General features: G+C 41.7%; 2 protein-coding genes across 2 annotated transcripts in view; one reads left to right on the forward strand and one right to left on the reverse strand.

Annotated features, from left to right (window-relative positions):
* Window positions 1–21,676, forward strand: part of LOC107036100 (spondin-1) — a gene marked incomplete at its 5' end in the record, with an annotated part of 533,388 nt that extends 511,712 nt beyond the window's left edge. Inside the window, 2 exon segments of the mRNA XM_015253838.1 lie at window positions 20,578–20,792; window positions 20,859–21,676. Coding sequence (XP_015109324.1) covers window positions 20,578–20,792; window positions 20,859–21,046 — 403 coding nt within the window.
* Window positions 21,439–25,225, reverse strand: LOC107036099 (uncharacterized protein DDB_G0284459-like). Its single transcript, XM_015253837.1, has 3 exons — window positions 25,055–25,225; window positions 24,014–24,257; window positions 21,439–21,527 (listed from the first exon to the last, which is right to left on the reverse strand). Exons 1-3 carry the CDS (start codon window positions 25,223–25,225, stop codon window positions 21,439–21,441), a joined length of 504 nt encoding a protein of 167 aa, XP_015109323.1.
* Between the last annotated feature and the right edge of the window lie 1,239 nt (window positions 25,226–26,464).

Below are 26,464 nucleotides of genomic sequence, written 5' to 3' on the forward strand. Positions count from 1 at the left end.
ACTCGGTCTTAGGAAGGATGTCGCGAATTTACCAAAAGATGCAGAAAAATCAAAAGGAAGAACCAGAAAGTTAATTAAATAGGGGATGAGAGAATTACTTTTAAATTTACTCCGTGATTTATGCAATTTCTCAATAATACTTCAACTCCAATAGAATTTCTATCCTTCATAAATAAAATAAATTAATTTCAATTAAATTTAACAAAATTAAATTCGATTAAATTCCCGAGAGTGAGAGTACGTGAATTGACCTTGAGAGAGAGGTTATCGCGAAGGAAATGGGGGGTCCGAAGAGTCCAGGCCAACGATCTCTCCGCATCGTCCAGAAACTGGAGTGCTGGAGGATCCGAAGGCTATATCAATCCCGATGCGATGATCTCAGCGAATCTCCTCAGAATAATAAATGACGATTAATGGGCGAGGGACTCAAGTATGCAAATGTCACTTAAGAGTACCATTTTGCCCCATATTCGAGTCCGTCCTCCATCAAGAGCGTCGTAGCGTCACAGGGAAATTCCTGGGGCTCGCGCGCTTCAATGTCATGATTTTCGGGGTCTCGTCTTCCAAGAAGTTTTAAATTAATCCATTGAAACCTTGGGGGAACTTTACTGAGCTAGAAGAGCACTCATTTGAGGCTTCAATTCGCTCTGGAAAGAGGAAAAACCGCCATGTGCACGACAGCGTCACCCACGGCACGTGAGGCGCATGTGTGCACTTGTGGGCCTGTTTTATCCACTTTTCCCCACTAAAAATTGGCACTGGACATTCCCCATGCGTTCTCGAGAGTCCTAGTGAACTAATTATGCACTCAGAAGGTGCATTAATTGTTCACAAGACCTCCTGGTGAGTGGAGAGGGCACAATGGCGCCATGGCAGGGCATGGGCCATGTGCGGCCTTTTATTGGGTCTCACTGTCCATTTTCACTATCTCTTGGGTTTCACTGGGGTTTTATCACTCGGGAGAGGTCTGGAGAGCTGAACGAGGGTTTTATGCACTCAGTGGTGCATTTATCCACCCGCTCAGAGGAGTTTTGGAGGTTGGGAATGCATCTCGGCGTCACTCCTGTGAACGTCGGTGCACTTTTCCCGGAGGTCATCACTGGGCACACTGGGAATAAATGCACTTCCCTCCTCGGGAGAGAGTGCACATGGTGAATGAAAATGTACTTACCATGTTCCTCGTGTGGGCCCTCGGCGATGGTCTCTACCAACTCCCTCGATCGCTGTCAATATTCTCGGGGATGTTATCGCAGTGGTTGCTCGGGTCCAACTCTCTCGTAAACTGCGTCTAACCGGCGGAGGTTCTCAGCTGGGTGGCGCGACTGGCACGCCGTCTAGCTGCCGCTGGGGCGGGCTCATGTAACCGAGCACGCGGGGATTTTGATTCAAATGGGTTTTAGACTTATTTTAGGCATTCCGCCGTTAATTATATCTTTTATGAATTAACCCAAGGGGTTTTTATCCATAATGGCTGAACGATAGTTATCTGGAGGTTCGGAAAGGGGGAATTAAGGCAGTTGTTCGCCTTTTCTCCTCGCGAATGCACTTCACCCCTGAGTGAGTGCACTTTTCGCTGCTGTCACTCTCCCGGGAGTCATCCTGGAGTCACCGTGAACAAATCTAAAGAGAGAATAGCCCATGGCGATCCATGCAGACGAGTGGGCTATGTTCATCCACATGGCCTTCCAGCTGCACTGGTGATTCCAACGACTCCACGAAATGCCTTAGCCAGGGAGCGTGAGTATTTCACCTCAACCTCTGTGATCAGCAGCCGCACTCAACGAGATCAGCGAGATCTCACCGGGAAGCTCGGTGTATCGGCTCTGAACCGCGGTGGATCGTCGTCCCTCTCAGGATTCGCGAGATTTCAAAATACAAAAATATAACTAGGAAAATACAATTACTGTAAATTTTCCCTCAACCATAAAACCGAAAATTTATCCCCTAAAATCCGAAGTAAACCAGAAAGATAACTGAAACTAAAAGAGAACAAAAACTTTAATATTACTTGAACCGGAGATTTTACTTTTTACTCGTTTTTAATGTGTATCGACACGTGAATTTGATTATTTATAGAAATCGAACGTTGTTTTCCCCGCGAGGCCCTTCCTGATGTTCTTGGAGACCGGTTTCTACGAGCTGGAGCTAAAAGGGGTGTTGCATCGCCCTTCGGTAGGGGTGCTAACTTTGGGGTTAAAGGAATCGCGACTCTCTCTCCGAAAAGATCGAAATAAATTCACACTTACCTACTCACTCTTACGATTTACTTAATTCTACGACTAAGTTGTGTACAGGTGGCGGAATTCTCGAAAATTCCGTCACAGATATTTCCACCCCAGCTGCCTATGACACTTTGGTGTGATAATAAAGCGGCGACGTGTAGTGCTGAGACTAGTGGAGGAAATAAATTAAGACACATTATTGATGTTAAAGCTCATCATATCAAAGAATGTGTGAAGCTCAATTTGATCAAAGTAAACTGGATTAGCCCTAGAGATCAATTGGCTGACGTGTTTACCAAACCTCTGGCGTTTGAACTACACCAACGCCAAGTTGACAAAATTATGAATGTAAATATCTAATATTTTTTTCCTGTTTGTTTCCGGAAGAAGAGTACGTAAGGTCACGAAAGTTTTCAGGCGAGTAGACTTGGAAGCAATCGGGAGGGTGTGTTGGAAGATGGCGCCAGCTCCCGGTCCTAATATGTCATTTTGTATAGTCTATGACGAATATGTACGCTGAACGGAGAGACGAGATCTTGCGCATGCGCAGATCTCATCCTCAACAGGTTGTAACAAGTGAGCTCCACTCACTCACTGCTATGAGACGCGAGACGCTAGACGTGTGACGTGCTACTCAATAAACGAACTATCTTCCTTTATAAAACTGTGTTCTTATAGTGATTAAAACCCACCAAATCTATATAAAACTCATATCAGTACAGAATGTCCTGATAAAGACAAAGAGCCCAAGTGTTTTAAATGTCGCTAGTATGGGCACAAGTCGGACAAGTGCCCCAATGGACTGATCTCAAGTGGTGCAGAGAGCCCCAGGAATATCAAAGCACGTGTTGGTGTGTTGAGAACCACTGATAAAAAGACTTACAACGATATAAAAATATTGGACAAATCCGTGAAGGCAGTGTTGGACTCCAGAAGTGATTTACATTTAGTGCGTTCCAGCTTTTATATGAGACTCGGTGCGCCTAAATTAGAACTGAAGACGATTCCATTTGAATGTATTGGATCAACTCCAGCATACATTGTATTGGGTGGTTTCAAGACAGAAAGTTGGGTGGATGATTTGAAGTTCACTTTCAACTTCCATGTTGTGCCTGACGAATTTCTCGGTCATGATTTGTTAATCGGTGCGGAATTATCAAGTTATGCCTAGGTGAAATTTAAGAACAGGCAAGCGACGCTCGTGAAGATTGAAGACGTAGAGCCAGTGAAGACTGATGACGTTGGATGGAACGAAGTGCTGAACATTAATGTGTGTGGAGTCTAGTGATGAACCAGTAGTGACGACTGATCATTTGAAAAATTCAAAAGTGAAAAAGGTATTGAAAGAACTCATTGAATCGTATGAACCCAGAAAAGAGTTGGATACAGGAGTAAAAATACATATTGTGTTGAAAGACAATGCACCTGTGTCCCAAAATCCTCGACGTTTATCAGCTGCTCAGAATAAACTGGTTAATGAGATCATTGACGGCTGGATGAATGAAGGCATTCTTAGACCCAGTGCATCAGAGTATGCTAGTCCAGTAGTTTTGGGGACTAAGAAGACTGATAAAACAAGACTTTGTGTTGACTTCAGACTTTTGAATAAAAAAGTGGTGAGAGATAAAAATCTGCTGCCGTTGATGGAAGACCAGTTGGACAGACTGCAAAGCGCGAGAGTTTTCGCGACATTAGATTTGAAAAACGGTTTCTTTCATGTGCACGTTGATGAAAATAGTGTTAAATACACTTCATTCGTAGTTCCAGATGGACAATTTGAGTTGTTGAGAGTGCCCTTTGGTTTCTGCAATTCACCAGCAGTTTTTCAAAGACACATGAGAGCGGTTTTTCGCAATTTGATTCGAGATGGTACAGTGCTAGCGTATTTAGACGATTTGATTGTTCCTGGAAGAGATGAAAAGGACTGCCTGGAGAAATTGAAACCAGTCTTTGAGACTGCGAGTAAATACAGCGTAATTTTTAACTGGGCAAGACGTTCGTTTTTATTATCAAGAGTGGAGTATCTTGGGTATATTTTTGAGGCAGGGCAGTACCAGCCCTCGCCTATAAAGACATTAGCCATGGCGATGATTCCAAAACCTCAATCAGTGAAACAAGTGCAGAGTTTTTGGGTCTCACGGGATATTTCAGGAAATTTATCCCACAGTTTGTAGTGCGTGCACGCACATTAACAAATTTTCTGAGAAACGACGTGAAATTTGAGTTCGGAACAAGCCAGGAGCCGGCTTTTGAAACATTGAAGTATGCGTTGGTAGCGGGTCCAGTATTGAAATTGTATCGTGTCGATGCTGAGACCGAGCTGTACACGGATGCATGCATGGATGGATTAGGAGCAATATTTCTTCAAAAAGACACTGAAGATGGTAAATTTCATCCAGTGTATTACGCCAGTTGGAAGACGACACCAGATGAAGAGAAATTTACGAATTAGAGTTCGTTGCAGTGGTGAAGGCATTGGGCAAATTTCGAGTTTATGTATTGGACATTCCATTCAAAATTATGACTCACTGCCAAGCTTTTGTTAGGACCATGAAGAAGAAAGATTTGCTCCTGAGAGTGTCACATTGGGCACTATTGATTAACAATTCAATTATACAATTGAGTATCGGCCAGGGACGGCCATGCGTCACGTTGATGCCCTCAGTAGAAACCCAGTACAAGTGTTAGCAGTGAAGGAAGGCCGAGGCGGATTGGTGGAGAAAATAATTCGAGCGCAGAAGGAAGATCCAGAGTTGCAGAACATTTTTGATGGCATTAAAAATGGGAAAATAGATGATTTTACGACGACAAAACGGAATGTTTTGTACAGCGAGAGAGAGGGAGCTGAATTGCTTGTAGTTTCCAAGGCCATTCAGTACGATGTGATTAAACAACCACATGAACGTGGTCATTTTAGTTGGAGAAAAACGGAGTACATTATTCAGATAGATTTTTGGTTTCCCAACATGAGGCAAAAAGTGCAGAAAATAATTCAGAATTGTGTGCCGTGTCTATTGGCTGAGAAGAAGCAAGGAAAGGCGAGCGATGGTTGAATTCTATTGAGAAGGGTGTGGTGCGATGGGACACATTTCACATTATCTTGGTCCAATGCCCTCGACGAAAATATCATACAATCACATATTTGCAGTGGTTGATGGTTTCACAAAATTTATTTGGCTTTATCCCACAAAGTCAACAACAGCTGAGAAAGTTATTTCGAGATTGAAGAAGCAGGCGATCACATTTGGTAATCCGAGATGTTATGTTACCGATAGAGGATCGGCGTTTACTTGTAACGCATTCAAGGAGTGTTGTGACAGTGAGAATATCGAGTATGTTTTGAGTACGATGGGAGTACCTCGAGGAAATGGACAGATTGAGCGTATGAATCGAGTGATTATACGCGAATGGATAGTCAGAAGTACGCGGACGTTGTACAACAGCAAATGAACTCATCGTACAACAGAAGCATCAAGAAGACGCCATTTGAGTTGATGATTGGTGTCAAAATGAAGGTGAAAAACGATGCCCAGCTGAAGTAATTGGTTGATGAAAAGTTGGTGAAAATTTTGAATGAAATGAAATCAGAGCTACGCAATGACGCACGAGAAAACATTTTGAAAAATCAGGAGAAGAACAGAAGACGTACAATCGCAAGAGAAAGACAGCAGTGAAGTACATTGTTGGAGATCTAGTAGCTATTCAGAGGACGCAGTTTTGGACAGGGCTAAAATTGTATCCTAAATTTCTCGGTCCCTATAAAGTGATAACTGTACTGAGAAACAATCGGTACGTTTTTGAGAAAGTCGGCGAACATAAAGGGCCAAACCTTACCAGTTCGGCAGCCGACTGCATGAAACCTTGGTCCAAGTTAAGTGACATGAGGTTTGCCAGCGATGAGGATGATGATCCAGATGATAATGAAGGTGAAGCTGATGCTGATGGAAAATACGAGAGAGACAGTATCGAGGGCCATAGTGTTGGCAGGATGGCAGAAGGTGGGATCAGTATTCAGTATTGTGCGAATGTGTTTTTTTGAAAGTGAATAATTGAAAAAGAAATAAAAATAGTGCGAGACGATAGCCAGTGGATGTATGGCGCCTAGAGGTAATTAAAAAATATAGAAAGACCAAATAAAGACGATAAGTTTGAGATTGAGTTTATGACATTGAAGTGTGAAATGAGAAGTGCTTGGGGCGAGTGACAGTTCGGGAAACTGTTTATGTTAGACGGAGTTTGGGTGTTGCGTGTAGTTTGAGTGACGGAATGAAAGAGAGCATTGTGTGTGACAAAGAGTGTGTAGAGAGATTGTAGGTGCGAGAGTGTGAGAGTATGAGAGTGTGCCTTAAGGAAGGAAGAAATTAGAGTATGCTGAGATGAAAATATTTGGGAATGAGTCAGTGTTCGATGAGGAGAGCTAGAGTGAAGATCGAGAACATTTGTGCTCACTTTTCGATATAAGAAGTCTATGTGACTTTCATCTATATGATTTTATATTTGATCCAGTTATATTTCCAATAAAGTTTAACCATATTTGTTAGCAATCCTGACTCTTCATAATGATGATCATAAGTTCATAAGTTCATAAGTTCAAGATGATCATAAGTTATACACCTAATATTGAAGTTATCCCGTAATAGAATATTAACAATTTCTCTGGCTGCAACCAGGAACAAACCGAACTGTAGATATACCAAACTCAAAAAGAAAAAATGAAAAATGAAAATTCACATCTGAATTATAAATTAGAATCATTTTCGAATGTTCAAAATTTATAAGCCAATTAATTAATTTCGAGTATTTCGAGGACCCTGGTCACTGGTCATTCAGATTCGAGAATGGATTTTTTTCTAAATACATCAGGGATTTTGTAAAAATGTCTCTTGTAAAAATTAAAAAAAATGTGTGAAAAACAAAAATTATGTTTATATTTATTCTACAGAATTAAGACTCCATTTGGATATTTGTTTAGGTTGCCATCTTTCATCATTATTGCCGATTGATTTTGTAAGAAACACTGAATTGAATTTTCACTGAAAATACAAATTCATCATAACAAAAAAAGAAATTAAAATAGTGAATGGAAAAGAGTTCAAGGGATTTCTAATACATCCCGTGATATAAGGTGTGACGAGGCATATTCATTTATTTTTTATTATTTTTCTACATATTTTTTCCCACTACACACTGCCCCCTAAAAGGTAAATCCCGCCACCGTTGGATACCCCTTCCCCAGCTTTTTCCCCTCATCGCCCCCCTGCCCCCGCCCCTGGACATCACGAAGACATCAGCCGAAGGAAGACATCAGTTCCGGCCCCACCAGATCAATTGGAGAAGCCATCGCCTCCTGGAAATTCCCCATACTGGACCCCCGAATATTCAACACCTGCAATAATCCCTTGCGGGACATCCCTGGATTGTGGTGATCGTCACCACTCACCCGTGCTGATTGGCTCCGATTGCTCCCGAATTAAAACCCGAAGGACATCGACACCTGACGAACCCCCACGAATCGCGAAGGAAAAGAAAAGACCGTCACTCGTGCATTAGCTGCCCCGTGAGTCGCCACGTGCCCCGAAAGTAGTAGTAGTGAATACAGTCAAATTCGCCCGGAAGTTATTTGGCGGATAAAAAGAGGACTTTTGATACGTCGAGGTCATCCCAGCTCTAGTATTGGTGCCCAGAAAACCCCGAGGTGGAAAGGAGGCTCTCCAGGAAAACGCCCTGGTATTTGGAAGGAGTGCAAGGCGCCGGTGGAATTCCACGTGTTCGGCAGAGTGAAGTCCCTTCGTGAGTACGAGTTACCCCCCTCATTTTCCCTCTTGTCCCCACCATATTACCCTTCATACTCCCCAACGGTGAGCCTACACTCTTTGTTTCTCCCCCTTCAGTTATCATTTATATATTTAGTTGCATTCCCTCGACACGACTAGCTTCTCCCCTTTTTCTGCATTAGAGTCACTCCCTTTTTACGTGTACAAAAGTTGCCTGGCCTCCCCACTCCCTAGATCTCAGTAAAGGCCTTATTTATGTCTTTTGACGATCATAATTGTATTTAGAAAAGAATATAGGTTATTATTCTCAAATTATCCCTTATTTGTCCCTTTTCTTGACTCGCTCGAATCCTTTTTTCAGGAATTAGTATTATAGAATCTAGAAAACGGTCACAAAGGTAAACTTTATTGCAAAATTATATTGAAATCATTGAGCATAGTTCATTCATAGTTTCATCTAAAAAATGTACTATAAAAGGTCATCTTCAATCAAAACTCAACAGTGTCATAACATTTGTTCATCACTCTTATCTATATCATGCAGAAACTTTTCTAAAAAAAATGTTTAACATTTACATTTGCTGTACCCAGCGTGGGGGGTACTTATAATTATAGTAGGTTCTGGCCTTAAAGGGATAAATCCCACCAATGGTTTATTGGCATTTAAATAGGAGAATTTATTACACGATTATAATTACTGTGTCGTCTGACTGATTACAAAGAGTTTACGACTTTTGTACGCGTCGGAGTCCAATTCAGGTCTGATCTGTGCAGACTCAACCGTCTCGTCAATGGCACATTGATTATTTACATTTCATCACTTGGTCAGTATAATCCAGTTAGGATAGAGGTCATTTGGTCCAAAAACAATTCGTCCAATGACATTTCGCCCAAAATCACTTCGTCCAAAAAATTATTTCGTCCAATAATCACTAGGTCTAAAAATCATTTCGTCCAATGAGTAATACGTCCAATTCGGCCTAAATTAAACGGTATAAACACACCATAAACACAGGTAAATACAAACACAAACCCAAGAAACTCAAAACCAATTACCCATTGATAACGACACCAAACCAGATTCACGTACACGCGAGCAACGTACAAACCCAGTACAACAGTGCATTTAGAACTGCCACCGAAGACAGATCGAAATGCAAATTCGCGCAATAAATAAACGAAAAACCTATTGTCTAGTGATCGAAGGAGAATTAAATAAAAGTATAAAAAACCCAGACAATTGAATTTTTATGGACAGTTCACGATGGATACGAATGAAGAAGCGTACGGAACAATTGTTCCATCAAAGAACGATCGAGATAAACTAACAATGCGTGGATTTTTGCACACCCTCAGATACTCGAAAAAAAGAAAAAATGCAGAAGAGGCCTATTATTGGAGGTGCGAAAATTGTGAGTGCAATGCAACAATAGTGACCACACTTCGAAACAATAGACATAAAGTGGAAAAATCCGTCGACCATCACCAAAAGTTTAAATGTGTTTTCAAAAGTTTAAGTGTTCCAAGTGTCTGCCATTAAAATTGTTTCAATTACTTGAAATGTTGAAAAAAAATCCCTAGATAATTTCCCGTTTCCCAAAATAATCCGCATTTGTATGGACCAAAATTACATTGGACAAAGAAAATATTGGACTGAAGAATGATTGGATGAAATAAAATTGAACCAAAAACTTCATAGGACGAAAAGAGATTGGACCAAAAGACTTTGGACCAAACGTACCGGACCATCCAGTTACGCTGGCAAGTGTCACGCTGACAATGCTGTATGTCCACATATTCAACAACAACGCAATTAACCAAATCTGACGCATAACACATTTACATTATTAAACTTGTACATTATTAAACTCTTCCATGTCTTCGGTATTGTCAGAATCTTACAAAGATCAACATCGTGATATAAAGCTTTTTATCATCATATTCTTATGTCTAATTTACTTTTCTTTTGTTAAAATATAATAGCCTAATGACTTCACCTTACATTATCAAACTTTTTATGTAATTGCAACTTTGTTAAATGCATTCTTTCAAATACTACTCAATAATAATTCAAGGTTCATCATAACATTGACTTCTTAGGATATTGTCAGTGATATTGTCACCAGCATTAACGTAAATAGTAGATGACCATGGACAAAATAAGTCGCGTGAATTTTTCTGGGTTAGGTAGCTGGAATCAGGTTGCGATTACTTTGGGCATTCTTCTCAAAGTGTGGATCCCAATGTTTGGACGAGTACATTTGCCATTCCTATATTCACAAAATAAATGTGAAGAATTGTAATCTGGTAGTCGCAATGCAATGTATTTCTTGACAGTATCGCGAAGCACACCATTGACCGCAAATAGTCGTGGATGATTTGTCTTATTGTTTGGTTTGTCGATTATCAGGTAATTTGATTCATCTTTGATATCTTCCATATGGGGTATTACATGTGAACTCACCCAGGTCAAAATCCTCACCATCGCCAATCATATTGCCGATTTTTCCTGTGGTTGTATATGGAAAAATATGACTTCTCAAATTTTTTCAGCTTTTTTGAGGCATTCTGTGGACAGCCATGTTTTTTTGCAAGTTTTATCTTCAAATGCCTGTAACTTCTGTAAAAATCAACCGATTTGAGTTTTTTTTTACAAAATGTGCGTCATCGAACACACTGTCCATATAAAAATATGCTAATTTTTTTCAATTCGTTCTTCCATCGATTTCTTCAGAAATAACTCAAAAAACTTCAAAAAACGAGTCGTTTCCAAAGTTGGACCCTTTTTATATTTTTCAAAAAATTTCAGTGAATATATTGGACCAAAACAAAATTTTTCACCAAAGGTCAAAGTGGGCTTCCCATTTCGTGGCCGTCATTTCCAATTTGAATAGATGAATCTGGGATCAAAAATTTCAAAAATTTCGAAATTCTTGTCGAATTGGAACGCAGAAGCATTATTTGAATTTACCGCTTGAAGAATCACTGCATTATATTCGAATCTGGAACAATTTGATTATTTTTTGAAAATTCGTTAACAATAAATCTTTCCGAGTGGTGTGTCCTAATAGAGATCCCACTTTGGCCTTTGGTAAAAAATTTTATTTTGGTCCAATATATTCACTGAAATTTTTTGAAAAATATAAAAAGGGTCCAACTTTGAAAACGACTCGTTTTTTCAAATTTTTTGAGGTTTTTCTGTGGAAATCGATGGAAGAACGAATTGAAAAGAATTGGTATATTTTTATATGGAAAGTGCGTTCGGAGACGCACATTTCTTTTAAAAAAACCCAAATCGGTTGATTTTTACGAAAGTTACAGGCATTTGAAGATAAAACTTGCAAAAAAACATAGCTGCCACAGGATGCCTCAAAGAATCTGAAAAAATTTGAGAAGTCATATTTTTCCATATGCAACCACAGGAAAAATGGGCAATATGATTGGCGATGGTGAGGGTTTTGACCTGGGTGAGTTCACATGGAATACCCCATATGCATGTTCCAGAGCTCCTGGCGACGAGTTGCTCCACATATCCCAAAAATGAAGGCAACCTCAAGAAGCATTCGATTAGCGAATAATTGAATTATTGATTCACTTGAAATACTGGAAAAGGGAATTACGAGTTGTTCATTATTTAATTTACCTTCACAGCCAACCATTCCTCATCTGGAGCTTCTGTCATGAATTTATTTATCTCTTCGGGAGTCAATACTTTCGATTTTATTTTACGTGTCCTACGTTTTTGTTCTTTAAAAAACTTCTCAGTTACAAGTAGGAGCTGATGTCAATTCCATGATTTAAATGAATTGTATTTTTCAGCATGAAAGAAATAGGCCAGAGGGTTAAGGGTTGTAATCGAGATCTTGACAGAAAGTTGAAGTATCTCAGGAGAACATTTTTATTCACGTCACCACGGATTTTATACTTCTTTTTCCAGTTAATGAATTTGTTATATGTACTGTTGTATAACAGTTTTGTTTTCTGAGGATTGAGGTATTCTCTTGCATCTTGTATCAATTCCAGCACCTCCTCTGACATCTCGTCATCCTCATCATTTTCATCATCCTCATCATGCTCGTCCTCCTCACCTTTTTCATCTTCACATTTGTCTTGACTTTTTTGGTTCTCGTCGAGGTCTCCGTCAGAGAACATATCCTGTGGGATACTGATACCGTCATTAACTTCATGTCCAATGTTCTCCACGTCGTCATCGCTATTGGGTACATAATTATCTATTTTCCACTAATTTTTAATACTTTTGGTTTATTTTTCTACTCAATAAATAAAAATGACCTATCTCGATGCGGTAGTGGTACTAAAGATACACAGCGGAGAGGGATCACTTGCGCATGCGTCGGGTCCACCGCTTGTTGATTAACTTCATACTCCTGGCTACACGTACTTGTTATGATACCTCACGGATTGTTTAAGTGCCTCGCGGACTGGTTGAGTTCATCACGGACTATTCTGGACCGTCGTTCCTAAAGTACTACTTTAGGCGCCCCTAACCAGTCCGTAGAACCTTTCATACGTCAGTGACAAACATTTGTAAAAATATCCCACCATAGATGATTAATTATTATTCTGGATATTGTGCAATTATTTATCCCTAATATTAAAAGGAATAACTACTAAACTAGGGAACACGTGATTATCACGTGGGCTAACTGATGTGACCTTACGTGAGTATTTTCCCACACAGTTGACCAACAATTGCTCTACAATAATTATCCTAACGAGACCAATAAATCTATTTATTCCGGGTATTTTATTTACGAACTCGTTTTCCCAGCAATCGAATTCTTCATACTTAATACCGCAAAGTACTTACAGAGTATGTTCCGAGCAACAAGTTGCACGTGGAGATTTAACCTTCTAAAGTATTCGACCTCTAATTTAGTCTTCGGGCACTCTTATGACCCGACCAAAATATTTACGTTTCATTGAGTGAATTTAATTGGATTTATTGTTAGTTTGTTCCTCAACTCTAAGTGGTCTTACTGATTCGGTCAGTGGCAACAATGATAGTTCAATCCATAGTGTCCCCAAGATGGCGAATTTTCGGAGGCCTGGTTCTCTCGGCTCCTTCCCAAATTTCTCGAATTCCCTGGATCAATAGAGTATCACCAGGCAGTAATGAAATCACGAGATATATTTGCGGGATTCGGTGAAGGATAGAAGGGATTTGTAAGTTATAACACTCGGAATTAGCGTATATATCGAATTGAATCTATTCACAGCGAAAGTAACTTTGGTTACACCATGAGAGCTGGAACGAGAGTGAGCTCCGGCGACAACGGTATTAGATCATCCGATCGAGGATGTCCGAATTATTACGAATCGTCGCGAGGATGTCTTGCAACAAGGACAGTGATATATCGGGGACACGTGTCATGGTACGAAATTCGGTTGCTAAGCCGAGCTCGAAAACAATACATTGAAATGGTGTGAAATAAATATAAAAGTAGCTTCGCTACAATACCCCTTTTCTGCGGCGAAAAAGAAACGGATAACTATATATACAATATTTACAAGAGTATACGCGTTAAACAGCACTGAAAAATGGTATACGTGGCTGTAAAGAAAAACGGATTTCAGTATCGAATGAATTTGTTGCGTTTTCTCGATGATAATAGAGTTGAGCCCAACGATGATTTTGCGTCAGTCGATGGAGGCCAAATGCTGATGTGTGTCTAGGCGTTTATGGTTCTGGTGATGGTGATGATGAGAAGCCGGTGAGCTGGCTCTCGTGGGCTCGACAATGTGTTAGCCGAGACGCGTTAGTGATCGACGTATTATCTCAAGCTGCCATCGGAGCAGATGAACAGCAGGGGTTACTTTCCTCACTCCCTCGCCGTGAGATGAGGTGTGTTGGTGCGTCTTCGCGTTAAAGAGTGTGAGCAGCGGCAATCCTCGGTTTGATGAGATGGACGGCAGAGGTTACTTTCCTGTCTCCCTTGCCGTGATATGAGGTGCGTTGGTGCGTCTTCGCGTTGAAGAGCATGAGCAGCGGCAGTCCTCGGTTTGATGAGATAAATATTTTTGTTGAATGTCGCTGCGAACCTAGCGGGTGAGGATGTCTGATCCTGTAAGCCCGAGTGGCCGTGATGCGATATGGATGCGATGAGACTGCGGGTGAGGATGATGGATCCTGTTGCCCCGTGCCGTGCGTGCGGTGTCTAATGTCGCTATGTATTGCCTCGTACCAGCGGAATACTTGATGAATCCTGGTGGTAGAGGTAGATGTTGTTGTGATGTGTCTTGAACATGTTTCGAACCCGATAGCACTAGACGATTTTAATAACGATGAAAATATAATAATTATTGGCGATTGAATGCTAAAAATATTGACAAATATGATTGCGCCTGTAAATTCAAAAATGTAAGCCTCGAGACGCAAAAATCTCTGTTCCAGAGCATCAGCGACTGGATCAGCAACTGGAGAACGGCAGTGATGCTTGTGTCGCCATCTTGTCCAGGGTAAAATCTGCTTGCGTTGCCACGATCGGTTGTGTGTTGAGCGACAAGCGTGTCAGCCATTTTATTTTTAGAATTTCTCTGGAATATTGTATACAAGAGATTTTATACATCGTAAAAATTGAGAGGGCTTACGATCACCGAGAATCCCCAGGAACTCTTGTAGTCTGGCCTCCTGGCAAGCGGTGAGTCTCTCGACGAGAGTATCCTGTAATTCCTTGTATGAAGTCTCAGATGTGGATGTAGGATGATATTCTGAACCTCGGCTGAGGAAACGGTGCCAAGATGAACGCCATCCATGTGTAATTTGCTCAGTTCTTCAGCGATGCCGGCAAGGTGAAATTGCACCTCGAGTTGAGCAAACCAGAGTTCAGGACGCTCAGTGGAAAAAGGTACAGGGCGAACTGCAAGGCGTCTCAACGCCTGAGTTATGTCAGCTTCCTCACCCATTTTCACCAGATTTCACTAAAAATGTTTAGAAGTGCACTATCGCGGCAAAAATTGTTCGTGATAATTTTCACGGTGCAGCACAACGTCTTTCGGTGCTCAGCGATGCACCAAGATGCACGAAAAATAACACGCGGTAACAAAAGCGTGCGAAACGATAGGAACGCTGACGAGCACTATGCCAAAACCTAACGCTTCTCGAACATTCCACGAAAAACCACGCGACTGAAAATCACTTGAATTTTAACGGAAAACGGCACAATTTTTATCATTGCACTCGCTAACGCATTAATGCGACGATTTTATTTGTCACGTTGGAGAAATCACGTCGGAGTCACCACTTGTGGGATTCGGTGAACGATAGAAGGGTTTTGTAAGTTATAACACTCGGAATTGGCGTATATATCGAATTGAATTTATTCACAGCGAAAGTAACTTTGGTTTACACCATGAAAGCTGAAACGAGAGTAAGCTCCCGCGACAACAGTATTAGATCATCCGATCGAGGATGGCCGAATTATTACGAATCGTCGCGACGATATCTTGCGACAAGGACAGCAATATATCGGCGACACGTGTCACGGTACGAAAGTCGATTGCTAAGCCGAGTTCGAAAACAATACATTGAAACCGAGTGCAATAAATATAAAAGTACCTCCGCTACAATAGTCATTTCTGAATTTTCGGTGCTATTTTTTATGATGAATGGCTGGAAGGTGGCGCCGTTCCGTACCTCTTCAACAGGTTTACCCTTGCCGGTAACTGGGCCCATCACTGGGTCAATAGTCGTGTAATCCTAATTACCGGCGCTCTAGTTAACCTTGTCATTGGTGATAACCTTGTCACTAGCTGACCATTAATTAACAACAATTGATTTCAATTGTTTGGGTATTTCTTCTTTGTGACATGATGGAACCTCCATCGTATCATTCCAGCTATGGTGGAGTGTTTCCCAATGAGTTTGGACCAACTATTCCCCGATTTTAGTTTGGCACTTCCTCCATAATGTCCAACTGTCATGCAGGGGTCAGTCCATGTCATAACTGATTATCGTCATCCACCAGCTCCTGTAATCCTTCCGGAGATTCCCCTCAGACAGTGACCGAATATATTGTCTAGGCTGTGGTCATTATGACCATTGAATGATTTGGCTGTCCAACAATCTCATGTTTACGGGATTCACTCCAACGATCAGGAAAACCAAGGTCTTCATCCTTCTGTGTTATTGAATTTTCGGGTTGTTCAGGTTCTAGCACATCGTTTTACAGGGCTTTCTATGTTTTTGTTTTTATCCTAACAAAAAGGGAGGAAGAAACAGGGTTCCATTGATCCGGTTTATTCATTTGTTTTTCTACGGGGCTTCTTTACTCGGAATTATTGATGTTAAGTAGACGAGGAGTCATTCTCTTCAAAAATGAAAAAATGGAATGGAAAAAAACTCCGCCTATCCAATTGGTAGACGAACGCACAGCCACTTGATTAAAGCGGTATTTCAAAAACTATATTTCGAGAACTTATACATATGTTATACTCAAATATTTGAGACAACAATTCACCCTCAATATTGGGCATCCGCCCCTAGATCTTTGATGGGGGACATCACTGGTGACACCATCGAAATCGTAACTATTAGGGTAAAAATTTTTGGTCGCCTTGGATGGTAACTCTCGGCCCACAGAAATTAGCTCGATGGGGACAATTCGAGAGGAACCGATATCAAAAGGGTGCCATTCCGTTTAACTCCCAACGGATAAGGTTCCGCATACCCAGCCCTGTACTTCTCACCTAGCTCAGATAAAAAAGCGGAAGCGTGTGGGAATAGGCATAAAAAAAATTGTCCTGTGGACACCATGTAACAATAATAAATAAAATATATTCTGACAAAAAAAGATTTTTCAACATGTTATAGACACCAAAAGAAATATATTTTCAGAAGTAATCGGAAAAATTGAAAAACTGCATTATCACATGATACCATACACAACTAGTGGATTGGGCTGTTGGTCGCTCGCTACGCTCGCTCCCATTGTGGGTGGGTTGGTAGCGGCTGTATTCATATGGGTCTGCCCCGTCGAACGGGTCGCACCAACAACTTCTCGATATTATTATTCCTCCCATTTTGATTAAAAGAATCCTTTTCAACTCTCAATACTCTGTTTATTTATTCATGAGAAACCCTTGTCTGAGCGATTTTCAAACTGTTCTCCAGGGAATTTTGGAAAAACCACTGGAAAAATCACTGGAGTTTCAGAAAATCCTAGATAAATCACTGGAGTGATTGACTCTAGTGATATCCTGATGTTGACAATGCCAATCACGTCATTTCTACAGGAGAAATACTTCTCTTTGCCATTTTCAAACATTTCTCCAGGAAAATTTGGAAGAAGTACTGGAGCGAATCAGTCCAAAATCTAATCAGGTCTAAGTTATATGAAGACCTTTCGATTGCGTCCTCCATCATCTTGATCGCGCGAGTCATTCGGGAGAAATCGTTAATGAAAATTCCGTGGCATACAGATCTACATACGCACATACACACACACACACATATAGACATGTTGTTTAGAAGTGTTTTAGACACCGAGAAACGTGGATAAATCGCAAAAAACTAATGATTCATTTTCAGGGTGATTACAATAACTACCCGATAGATCGGGAAGTTGATAAAATAAATAAAAAATTATAAAAAAACGGAAAAAACATCATGGTGAAAAATATATGAAAAAAATTGGAGAAAATGAAGAGCTTTTCTTCATTATAATCGTTCGTTATGAGCATCTTATAAGAATGAGAAATTTTTGGTTATTTTTTTCTATTTTGAATTTTTCGTTCTGGAATAACTCGAAAACCATCAGACCAATATCAACCAAAATCTAATCCGGTCTAAGTTACATGAAGACGTATCGATTGGAGAGAAAAAAAACGTTAAATCGGACCATTCGTTCAGGAGAAACCGTTGACCAAAATTTTGACCACATACGTACAAAGTAACACACATACACACACACACACACACACACACACCCACACACACACACACACCCACAAACATTTTGTTAAAAACTATAGAGGAACATTAGAAACACCTTGAAATGTGGAGATATCATGGAAAATCGATTTTTCATTTTCGGAGGCATTACAATAACTTCCCAGCCCGGGAAGTTAAAAAATCGCAATAAAAAAATTATGGTGCTTCGATGATAATCAAGAATACTAAATAATAAAGGATCCCAAATAATCCATACGATATTGATTAATTTCAAATACAAAATATCCGAAAGAAAATGGCGTGGATGATGCAACGGACGCTAGGATCTCTGGAACGCGACGATAACGTGAGAGCTACGCGACAAAAGAAAATAAAATTCCAAAAATAAATGACTGGAATAAACGAACCCGTAATGTTCAACAGCAATTCCAACAATGAATATAATGTAATATGAATAAGTCACACATAATTGAACAATAATAATTCAGTGATTAGCTGAAGACTGCTAAGTGCCTTGTCGCAAACGTGAATGTATTGAAGGCTCAAACCGGTCCAAAACGGATGCCGGAGTGAATTAATGCGTTGGTAACTACGCGGATCCTCACAAAAAAAATTACGCTCACCGTGTACCCGAGTGATATGCACAATCAGAAAACAATTCCCTCGGACGGTCTTACTCCGGTTTGGTAATACCAAATTCAGAGGAATATGACTTCCATATACCACAAGTGCGTGGAATAATAAATTTGGTTCCAAACTCTGCAAGCGAAAAGCAAAACGATCTACTCGTGCTAAGATCCCAATGAGGAGCATCCCTCAGGGAAATACATCGCCCCGAGGAACCTCAATTCCTTTGTTCCCCCACGTCAATCACCCGATGTGAGCGCGATATAGCCGCATTAATTTCATCAATTCTTAAATTGCCCTAATTTATAATTTCCTGGTCCAAGAGAATTGGAATTTGCGCCTGGCGGTCGATGATGATGATTCGCGTCGAACGACGCAGAAGCTACCATAATCCGCTCGTGCGATGCTGTAACATGTGTTTTTTTGTGGTGGCCTTGTGCCACAGAAACATCGGTGAGGTGGTGGGGGTCATATGTAGAGGCCTGAGTCGCCTGTTAGTGTGCTTCTCTCCCGCGTGCTGGGTGGCGTGTGTGAGGCTCGATGAGCCTACTTTTACCGACTTTACAAATTTTTCTCCGCTGCTCCGCTTTTCTCCCCTCGTCATGATGCTTGAGGTAATCGGTGAGCGCAGCATTGCAGGAGACAAATTACAAAACAAAAAAATTATAAATACCAAGATAAAACTAAAAAAAATGTGGCTCTGGGTGATCCGACTCCTCGTTGGACTTCATTTTTCTAATTCCTCCTCAACAAATCCCCGGTCAGTTTAGGCGAAGACAGTGCATGACATTTGTCATGTCACAACATGAAGACTGAATGTTGTCGATGTCCGACATCAGCCGGCCTCTCCTTGTCAGTATCGAAATCTGAGATTGTTACTAGCGACCAAGAATATTTTTCCCCTGCGTTCGTTTCTCCGCGTAAAGCTCAAAACGTTTAAACCTTTTAATTAAGCCACTTTTTTCGCCTATGTGATCATTAGAAACTTTCAATCTTTTTTATCATTCCACCTGACGGACCCTCAAGGACATTTGACCCTTCAGAATATTCGATCCTTCATATTCCTGATAAAATTTCGCTAAGCATACCCTTTTTACTGTCGTTCCATTCACCCCCAACGTTCCACTTAGCCTCAATGCCGCTTTGCTAATTTAAAATTTATTTGACACCGAAGGACGTAAGTGGGATTTACGCTTGTATATGTGATCGAATGTGATTGGAGAGACGTTCAACAAAAAATTGAAAATTATTATTTCGATAATCTTGCAATAGCGAAGATCAACAGCGCATTTTTCTAGAGATGGTTCATTCCACTTCTGGAAATGACCATCTCTGGTAATTACGTGACTCTGTTACTAAATCGTCGATATCATATTTTTTTCGCAGGTGGAAGGCTTCATTTCAAGAAGACGATTAATTGTTGAAAAAAATTGAATATCATGAACAATTGAAAAGCAGTCCTCAGAAGAGTGACCTTGCATTCTATTTTGGGCAAGAAGTATTATGAAATTCAAGTTTGATCTAAAACTTAACTGAATTCAAATGGTTTGCAAGAGAAATAAAAAGTCAATTTCACAATTCATTGCAATTTCCATTAAATATGAATATTCTATAACAATGTGGGCTGAACTTTCAGTTGTTCGAAATTTCAAGAATATAGCCACCTATATTTTACAAATTTTCTCTCATTTTTTTGAAGAATTAACTTAAAATTAACGCTTCCTATGAATTTTTTTATTAAATATTTATTTATAATTCAACGGCAAAATTTTCTGAAATTTTAGTAGAAATAAAACTTATTACAAGTTAGCAAGTTTAGTGGAGAACATTTCAGAAGATACTATTCATGTGCTCATCATATCTAAAAAACATTTACTTTGTAATAGTCCCAAGCGAGATTGTGCAATTCTCATGAAAACCATTTCGATAGCTCTCATGGTTTCCTTAAGAAGACTCCGTAAGGAAAATTCATTTCTCTCAGATTCAGATATTTACTGTGCATTACATTCTCATAATCAGTCAAAAATTAATTGATCTTCAGCCTCCATCTTGACGCAACAATGCTGAACAACCCTGAGTGTGTCTTAAGCGACTGGACTGATTGGAGCGAGTGCACAACTACTTGTGGTGATGGAATGAAAACACGATCACGGAATTTCATCAACAAAAAAGCGCGGAAACGTTGCAGAACTACGAGTAATAGTCTGGAGCTGGAGCAGACAATCGACTGTCAAAATCAACCCTGCATTGAAAATGGTACATCAAATAAGGTGAGTCAAGATGCTTTGTGAATGGATATCATAAATAATTATGATTCAATAGAAGAAGGAACTGAAGAAAACGAAAATGCGTATGAAAATGAAACTGAAAACGGAAATGGCAATGAGTATGACGAGGATCATTTGGAAAACGAGGAGGTCGAGAGAGAGGTGGAAGAAGAGTTCAAGGAAGAAGAGGATCAGGATGTGGAGGCAACCGAAGAATGGTTGCAGGTGAGGGTCAATTGCTGATGAAAAATTAGATGCGCGATTATAATACATCCTTTTAACAATTTCGAATTTCGATGCACCAATTAACCGCATCTTCGTCGATTTTCTTACATTCAACGATTTTAGACTGACACACGTGAACATCATAGATTTTAGGATGCATATCCGTCGATGACACGAGCGCAATAATATTATATAAAATACTGTTGTGTACATTAATTCCAATTTTTGAACAAAGTCATTGCATGTGTTCTTACGGCCATCAGGGCTCGCAGTGTAGCATTCATGTTTAATGTACAGTACATAAGTGATGGATCACAATGTGAACAAATATATGTGGAGTGGTGACGAACCGTGGCGCCTATAACAGGTGATTACGGAGTTGAAATATTTGAGAAACTACTACAACAATGTCAATCTTTCCTACTACTCTCCTCGACGGTCTCTCTCGAGATCAATCGCCCGTTGATACAAAGTTTACGAGATATTGATATTTTTCCATCTGTTCAGAAACAAAAAATTTTGATCATTCGATCAGTTGTCAAAAAATGAACCTAGCAATTAAAATTTGGTATGATTTTTCCAGTATAATATGAAAAACCTAGTATAATATGAATATAATATGATGTATAATATGATATATAATATAAATATCTATTTTGTCTAATATTTCCCAAGCTACACGAATGATTTCATTTTTTTTCAAAATACTCGTTTCGGCGGCCTTCCTCTAGATCACTCAAAATATGCATACCAATTCATACGAAGTTTTTGCTATATTGCCATTTAATTATTGTCCCAAGTGTGTGTGTGGGGGGGGGGATACTTATAATTATAGCAGGTTCTAGACTTAAAGGGATAAATCCCACTAATGGTTTATTGGCATTAATATATGAGAATTTATTACATGATTGGTAATGACTGTTGTTTGGCTTCAACAAATACGCAATAAAACTCGAACCCAAAATTCTCGATTATGCAAATACGGCCAAATCATTACCTCCGTTCTCATAATCCGACAAATTTGAAACGCCAAAAACCATAACGATAACAGTGGACTCCAGGAAGCATCAGCAGCTCATTCAATCCTTAATTCGAATATTTAGGGCGCCAGCCGATATTTAGCAACGCGGAATCGGCGAAACGGAAACGGAACTATATTTTCTTAAAACTAAATACTGATGTTCCCAAAAATCTAATAACGAGAAAAAACATAAAGAAAAACCATGCGCAGAGTTGTGGATTACGAGGGTACGGGATTTACACGGTTGCTCAGTGTGTGGGTCGTGGAGAGAGGGGTGGATTCGTGGACGAGAACATCAATTAACAAAGCCAATCATCGATCGACAAACCGATAAACCAATGTCTTAAACTCTAAACGGGATAGGTAAAATCGATACTAAATAATAAAACATAATTGTACTGACGTGTTTCGCTATTGTCAAAATTAATATAAAATCGTAGATTCTCGCAAATACACAATTACATCAGTGTGACTCAAAACAATGTTAAACACGCTAAACTAATTCATAAAAATCCAAGAGACTAAAAAATATGGAGATTGCAATTTTTAATACGAAAAAGAAAGAGCGAACCCTACCCGAAGCTGATAGGCAGAAGCAAAAAGCGTCCACGAGGTGGACACGAATCCGAAAGAGAGGAAGCGTGGAGGTAGCATGAGTGCGAGAGAAAACGAACTAGGCGGCTATGCGAAATCGAGAGAGTTGGGACGTTATAGGCGTTTCCCTATTTTCGGGTGATAATTGTTCGAATTCTAGAATTTGGAGAGCATTTATAATTATTTCCCGAGGGTTCGCCATGTGTGATGTATGAAAATTCGGGATATTAACCACCGAAAAGATAGCAAAAAGAGCTAGAGAGCTTAAAGCAGCCACGGGGATGATTTACCGGAAGGGAGAATTTCGTAACCGGAGACGGAGGTTTTCTCCACCGAAATAGGTAGCTTTTAGTATTAAATAATCAATAAACGCGTGAAAACCTAAATTATTTACCGATGGAGAGATATATAAATTTTAGTGTTTTGCATTCCAACCATTCAAACGGTAAGGTAATAGAAAAATAGCGCCCCCATGACCAACCGGAATGCAAAATTTAACGAAGGCTAGAGAACATCGAAACGCGTAGAACGTAGCGTAACGAGATGTCCAATAGCTCGCTTTTCCTCAAAAACTAAACTGACATGACTAAGGAGGTTTTTGCCCCATGTGCGACGGGAATAAGGTAGCTACAGATGACACTCTCCGGAGAGGAATTAGGACTTTACAATCTCTCTCTCTCTCTCTCTCTCTCTCTCTCTGTCTCTGTCTCTGTCTCTATCTCTGTCTCTGTCTCTGTCTCTGTCTCTGTCCCTGTCTCTGTCTCTGCTCTGTGTCTGTGTCTGTGTCTGCCTCTGTCTCTGTTCCTGTCCCTGTCCCTGTTTCTGTCCCTGTCTCTGGCTCTGTCTCTGTCTCGGTCTCTGTCTCTGCCTCTGTCTCTGTCTCTGTCTCTGTCTCTGTCCCTGTCTCTGTCTCTGTCTCTGTCTCTGTATCTGTCTCTGTCTCTGTTTCTGTCTCTGTCTCTTTCTCTGTGTCTGTGTGTGTGTCTGTCTATGTCTGTATCTGTGTCTGTGTCTGTGTCTGTCGCTGTCGCTGTCCCTGTGCCTGTCCCTGTCCCTGTCTCTGGCTCTGTCTCTATCTCTGTCTCTGTCGTTGTCTCTGTCTCTGTCTCTGTCTCTGTCTCTGTCTCTGTCTCTGTCTCTGTCTCTGTCTCTGTCTCTGTCTCTGTCTCTGTCTCTGTCTCTGTCTCTGTCTCTGCCCCTGTCCATGTCCCTGTCCCTGTCCCTGTCCCTGTCTCTGTCTCTGTGTCTGTGTCTGTGTCTGTCTCTGTCTCTGTCTCTGTTCCTGTCCCTGTTCCTGTCCCTGTCTCTGTCCCTGTTTATGTCCTTGTCTCTGTCTCTGTCTCTGTCTCGGTCTCTGTCTCTGCCTCTGCCTCTGTCTCTGTCTCTGTCTCTGTCTCTGTCTCTGTCCGTGTCCGTGTCCGTGTCCGTGTCCGTGTCCCTGTCCCTGTCCCTGTCCCTGTCTCTGTCTCTGTGTCTGTATCTGTCTCTGTTTCTGTCTCTGTCTCTGTGTCTGTGTCTATGTCTGCCTGTGTCTGTCTGTGTCTGTGCCTGTGTCTGTGTCTGTCTCTGTCCATGTCGCTGTCCCTGTCCCTGTCCCTGTCCATGTCCCTGTCCCTATCCCTGTCCCTGTCCCTGTCCCTGTCGCTGTCCCTGTGTCTGTCTCTGTCTCTCTCTCTGTCTCTGTCCCTGTCGCTGTCCCTGTCCCTGTCCCTGTCCATATCCCTGTCCCTGTCCCTGTCCCTGTCGCTGTCCCTGTGTCTGTCTCTGTCTCTCTCTCTGTCTCTGTCCCTGTCGCTGTCCCTGTCCCTGTCCCTGTCCATGTCCCTGTCCCTATCCCTGTCCCTGTCCATATCCCTGTCCCTGTCCCTGTCCCTGTCCCTGCCTCTGACTCTGTCTCTGTCTCTGTCTCTGTCTCTATCTCTGTCTCTGTCTCTGTCTCTGTCTCTGTCTCTGTCTCTGTTTCTGTCTCCGTCTCTGTCCCTGTCCATGTCCCTGTCCCTGTCCCTGTCGCTGTCCCTGTGTCTGTCTCTGTCTCTATCTCTGTCTCTGTCTCTGTCTCTGTCCCTGTCTCTGTCTCTGACGCTGACCTTGTCTCTGTCCCTGTCCCTGTCCCTGTCCCTGTCGCTGTCCCTGTCTCTGTCTCTGTCGCTGACTCTGTCTCTGTCTCTGTCCCTGTCTCTGTCTCTGACGCTGACCTTGTCTCTGTCCCTGTCCCTGTCCCTGTCCCTGTCGCTGTCCCTGTCTCTGTCTCTGTCGCTGACTCTGTCTCTGTCTCTGTCCCTGTCTCTGTCTCTGACGCTGACCTTGTCTCTGTCCCTGTCCCTGTCCCTGTCCCTGTCGCTGTCCCTGTCTCTGTCTCTGTCGCTGACTCTGTCTCTGTCTCTGTCCCTGTCTCTGTCTCTGACGCTGACCTTGTCTCTGTCCCTGTCCCTGTCCCTGTTTCTGTCCCTGACTCTGTCTCTGTCTGTGTCTCTGTCTGTGTCTCTGTCTCTGTCTCTGTCTCTGTCTCTGTCTCTGCCTCTGTCGCTGTCTCTGTCTCTGTCCCTGTCCCTATCCCGGTCCCTGTCCCTGTCCCTGTCCATATCCCTGTCCCTGTCCCTGTCCCTGTCTCTGTCTCTGTCTCTGTCTCTGTCTCTGTCTCTGTCTCTGTCTCTGTCTCTGTCTCTGTCCCTGTCCCTGTCCCTGTCCCTGTCCCTGTCTCTGTCTCTGTCTCTGTCTCTGTCTCTGTCTCTGTCTCTGTCTCTGTCTCTGTCTCTGTCTCTGTCTCTGTCTCTGTCTCTGTCTCTGTCTCTGTCTCTGTCTCTGTCTCTGTCTCTGTCTCTGTCTCTGTCTCTGTCTCTGTCTCTGTCTCTGTCTCTGTCTCTGTCTCTGTCTCTGTCTCTGTCTCTGTCTCTGTCTCTGTCTCTGTCTCTGTCTCTGTCTCTGTCTCTGTCTCTGTCTCTGTCTCTGTCTCTGTCTCTGTCTCTGTCTCTGTCTCTGTCTCTGTCTCTGTCTCTGTCTCTGTCTCTGTCTCTGTCTCTGTCTCTGTCTCTGTCTCTGCCTCTGTCCCTGTCCCTGTCCCTGTCCCTGTCCCTGTCCCTGTCCCTGTCTCTGTCTCTGTCTCTGTCTCTGTGTTTGTCTCTGTCTCTGTCTCTGTCTCTGTTTCTGTTTCTGTCTCTGTCTCTGTGTCTGTGTCTGTATCTGTCTGTGTCTGTCTGTGTCTGTGTCTGTGTCTGTCGCTGTCCCTGTCCCTGTCCTTGTCCCTGTCTCTGTCTCTGTCCCTGTCTCTGTGTCTGTGTCTGTCTCTGTCTCTGTCTCTGTCTCTGTCTCTGTCTCTGTCTCTGTCTCTGTCTCTGTCTCTGTCTCTGTATCTGTGTCTGTATCTGTCTCTGTCTCTGTCCCGGTCCCTGTCCCTGTCTCTGTCTCTGTTTCTGTGCCTGTCTCTGTCTCTGTCTCTGTCTCTATCTCTGTCTCTGTCTCTGTCGCTGTCTCTGTCTCTGTCCCTGTCCCTATCCCTGTCGATGTCCCTGTCCCTTTCCATGTCCCTGTCCCTGTCCCTGTCTCTGTCTCTTTCTCTGTTTCTGTCTCTGTCTCTGTCTCTGTCTCTGTCTCTGTCCCTGTCTCTGTCTCTGTCTCTGTCTCTGTCTCTGTCTCTGTCTCTGTGTCTGTGTCTGTGTCTGTGTCTGTGTCTGTCTTTTTTTTTTTTTTTTTTTTTTTTTTCGTCTGTTGGGAGAATGCATTTAGGCACGACCACCTAAGGGAGGGGGATGATGGTTCCCTCCGTCAGGTGAGTGTGGGACTCGGACAGATTGTCAATACCCACTAAACTCCATTCAGACATC

The sequence above is a fragment of the Diachasma alloeum genome, unplaced genomic scaffold, assembly GCF_001412515.2.
Source record: "Diachasma alloeum isolate Michigan unplaced genomic scaffold, Dall2.0 Dall_scaffold_00204, whole genome shotgun sequence".
Lineage (NCBI taxonomy): Eukaryota > Metazoa > Arthropoda > Insecta > Hymenoptera > Braconidae > Diachasma > Diachasma alloeum.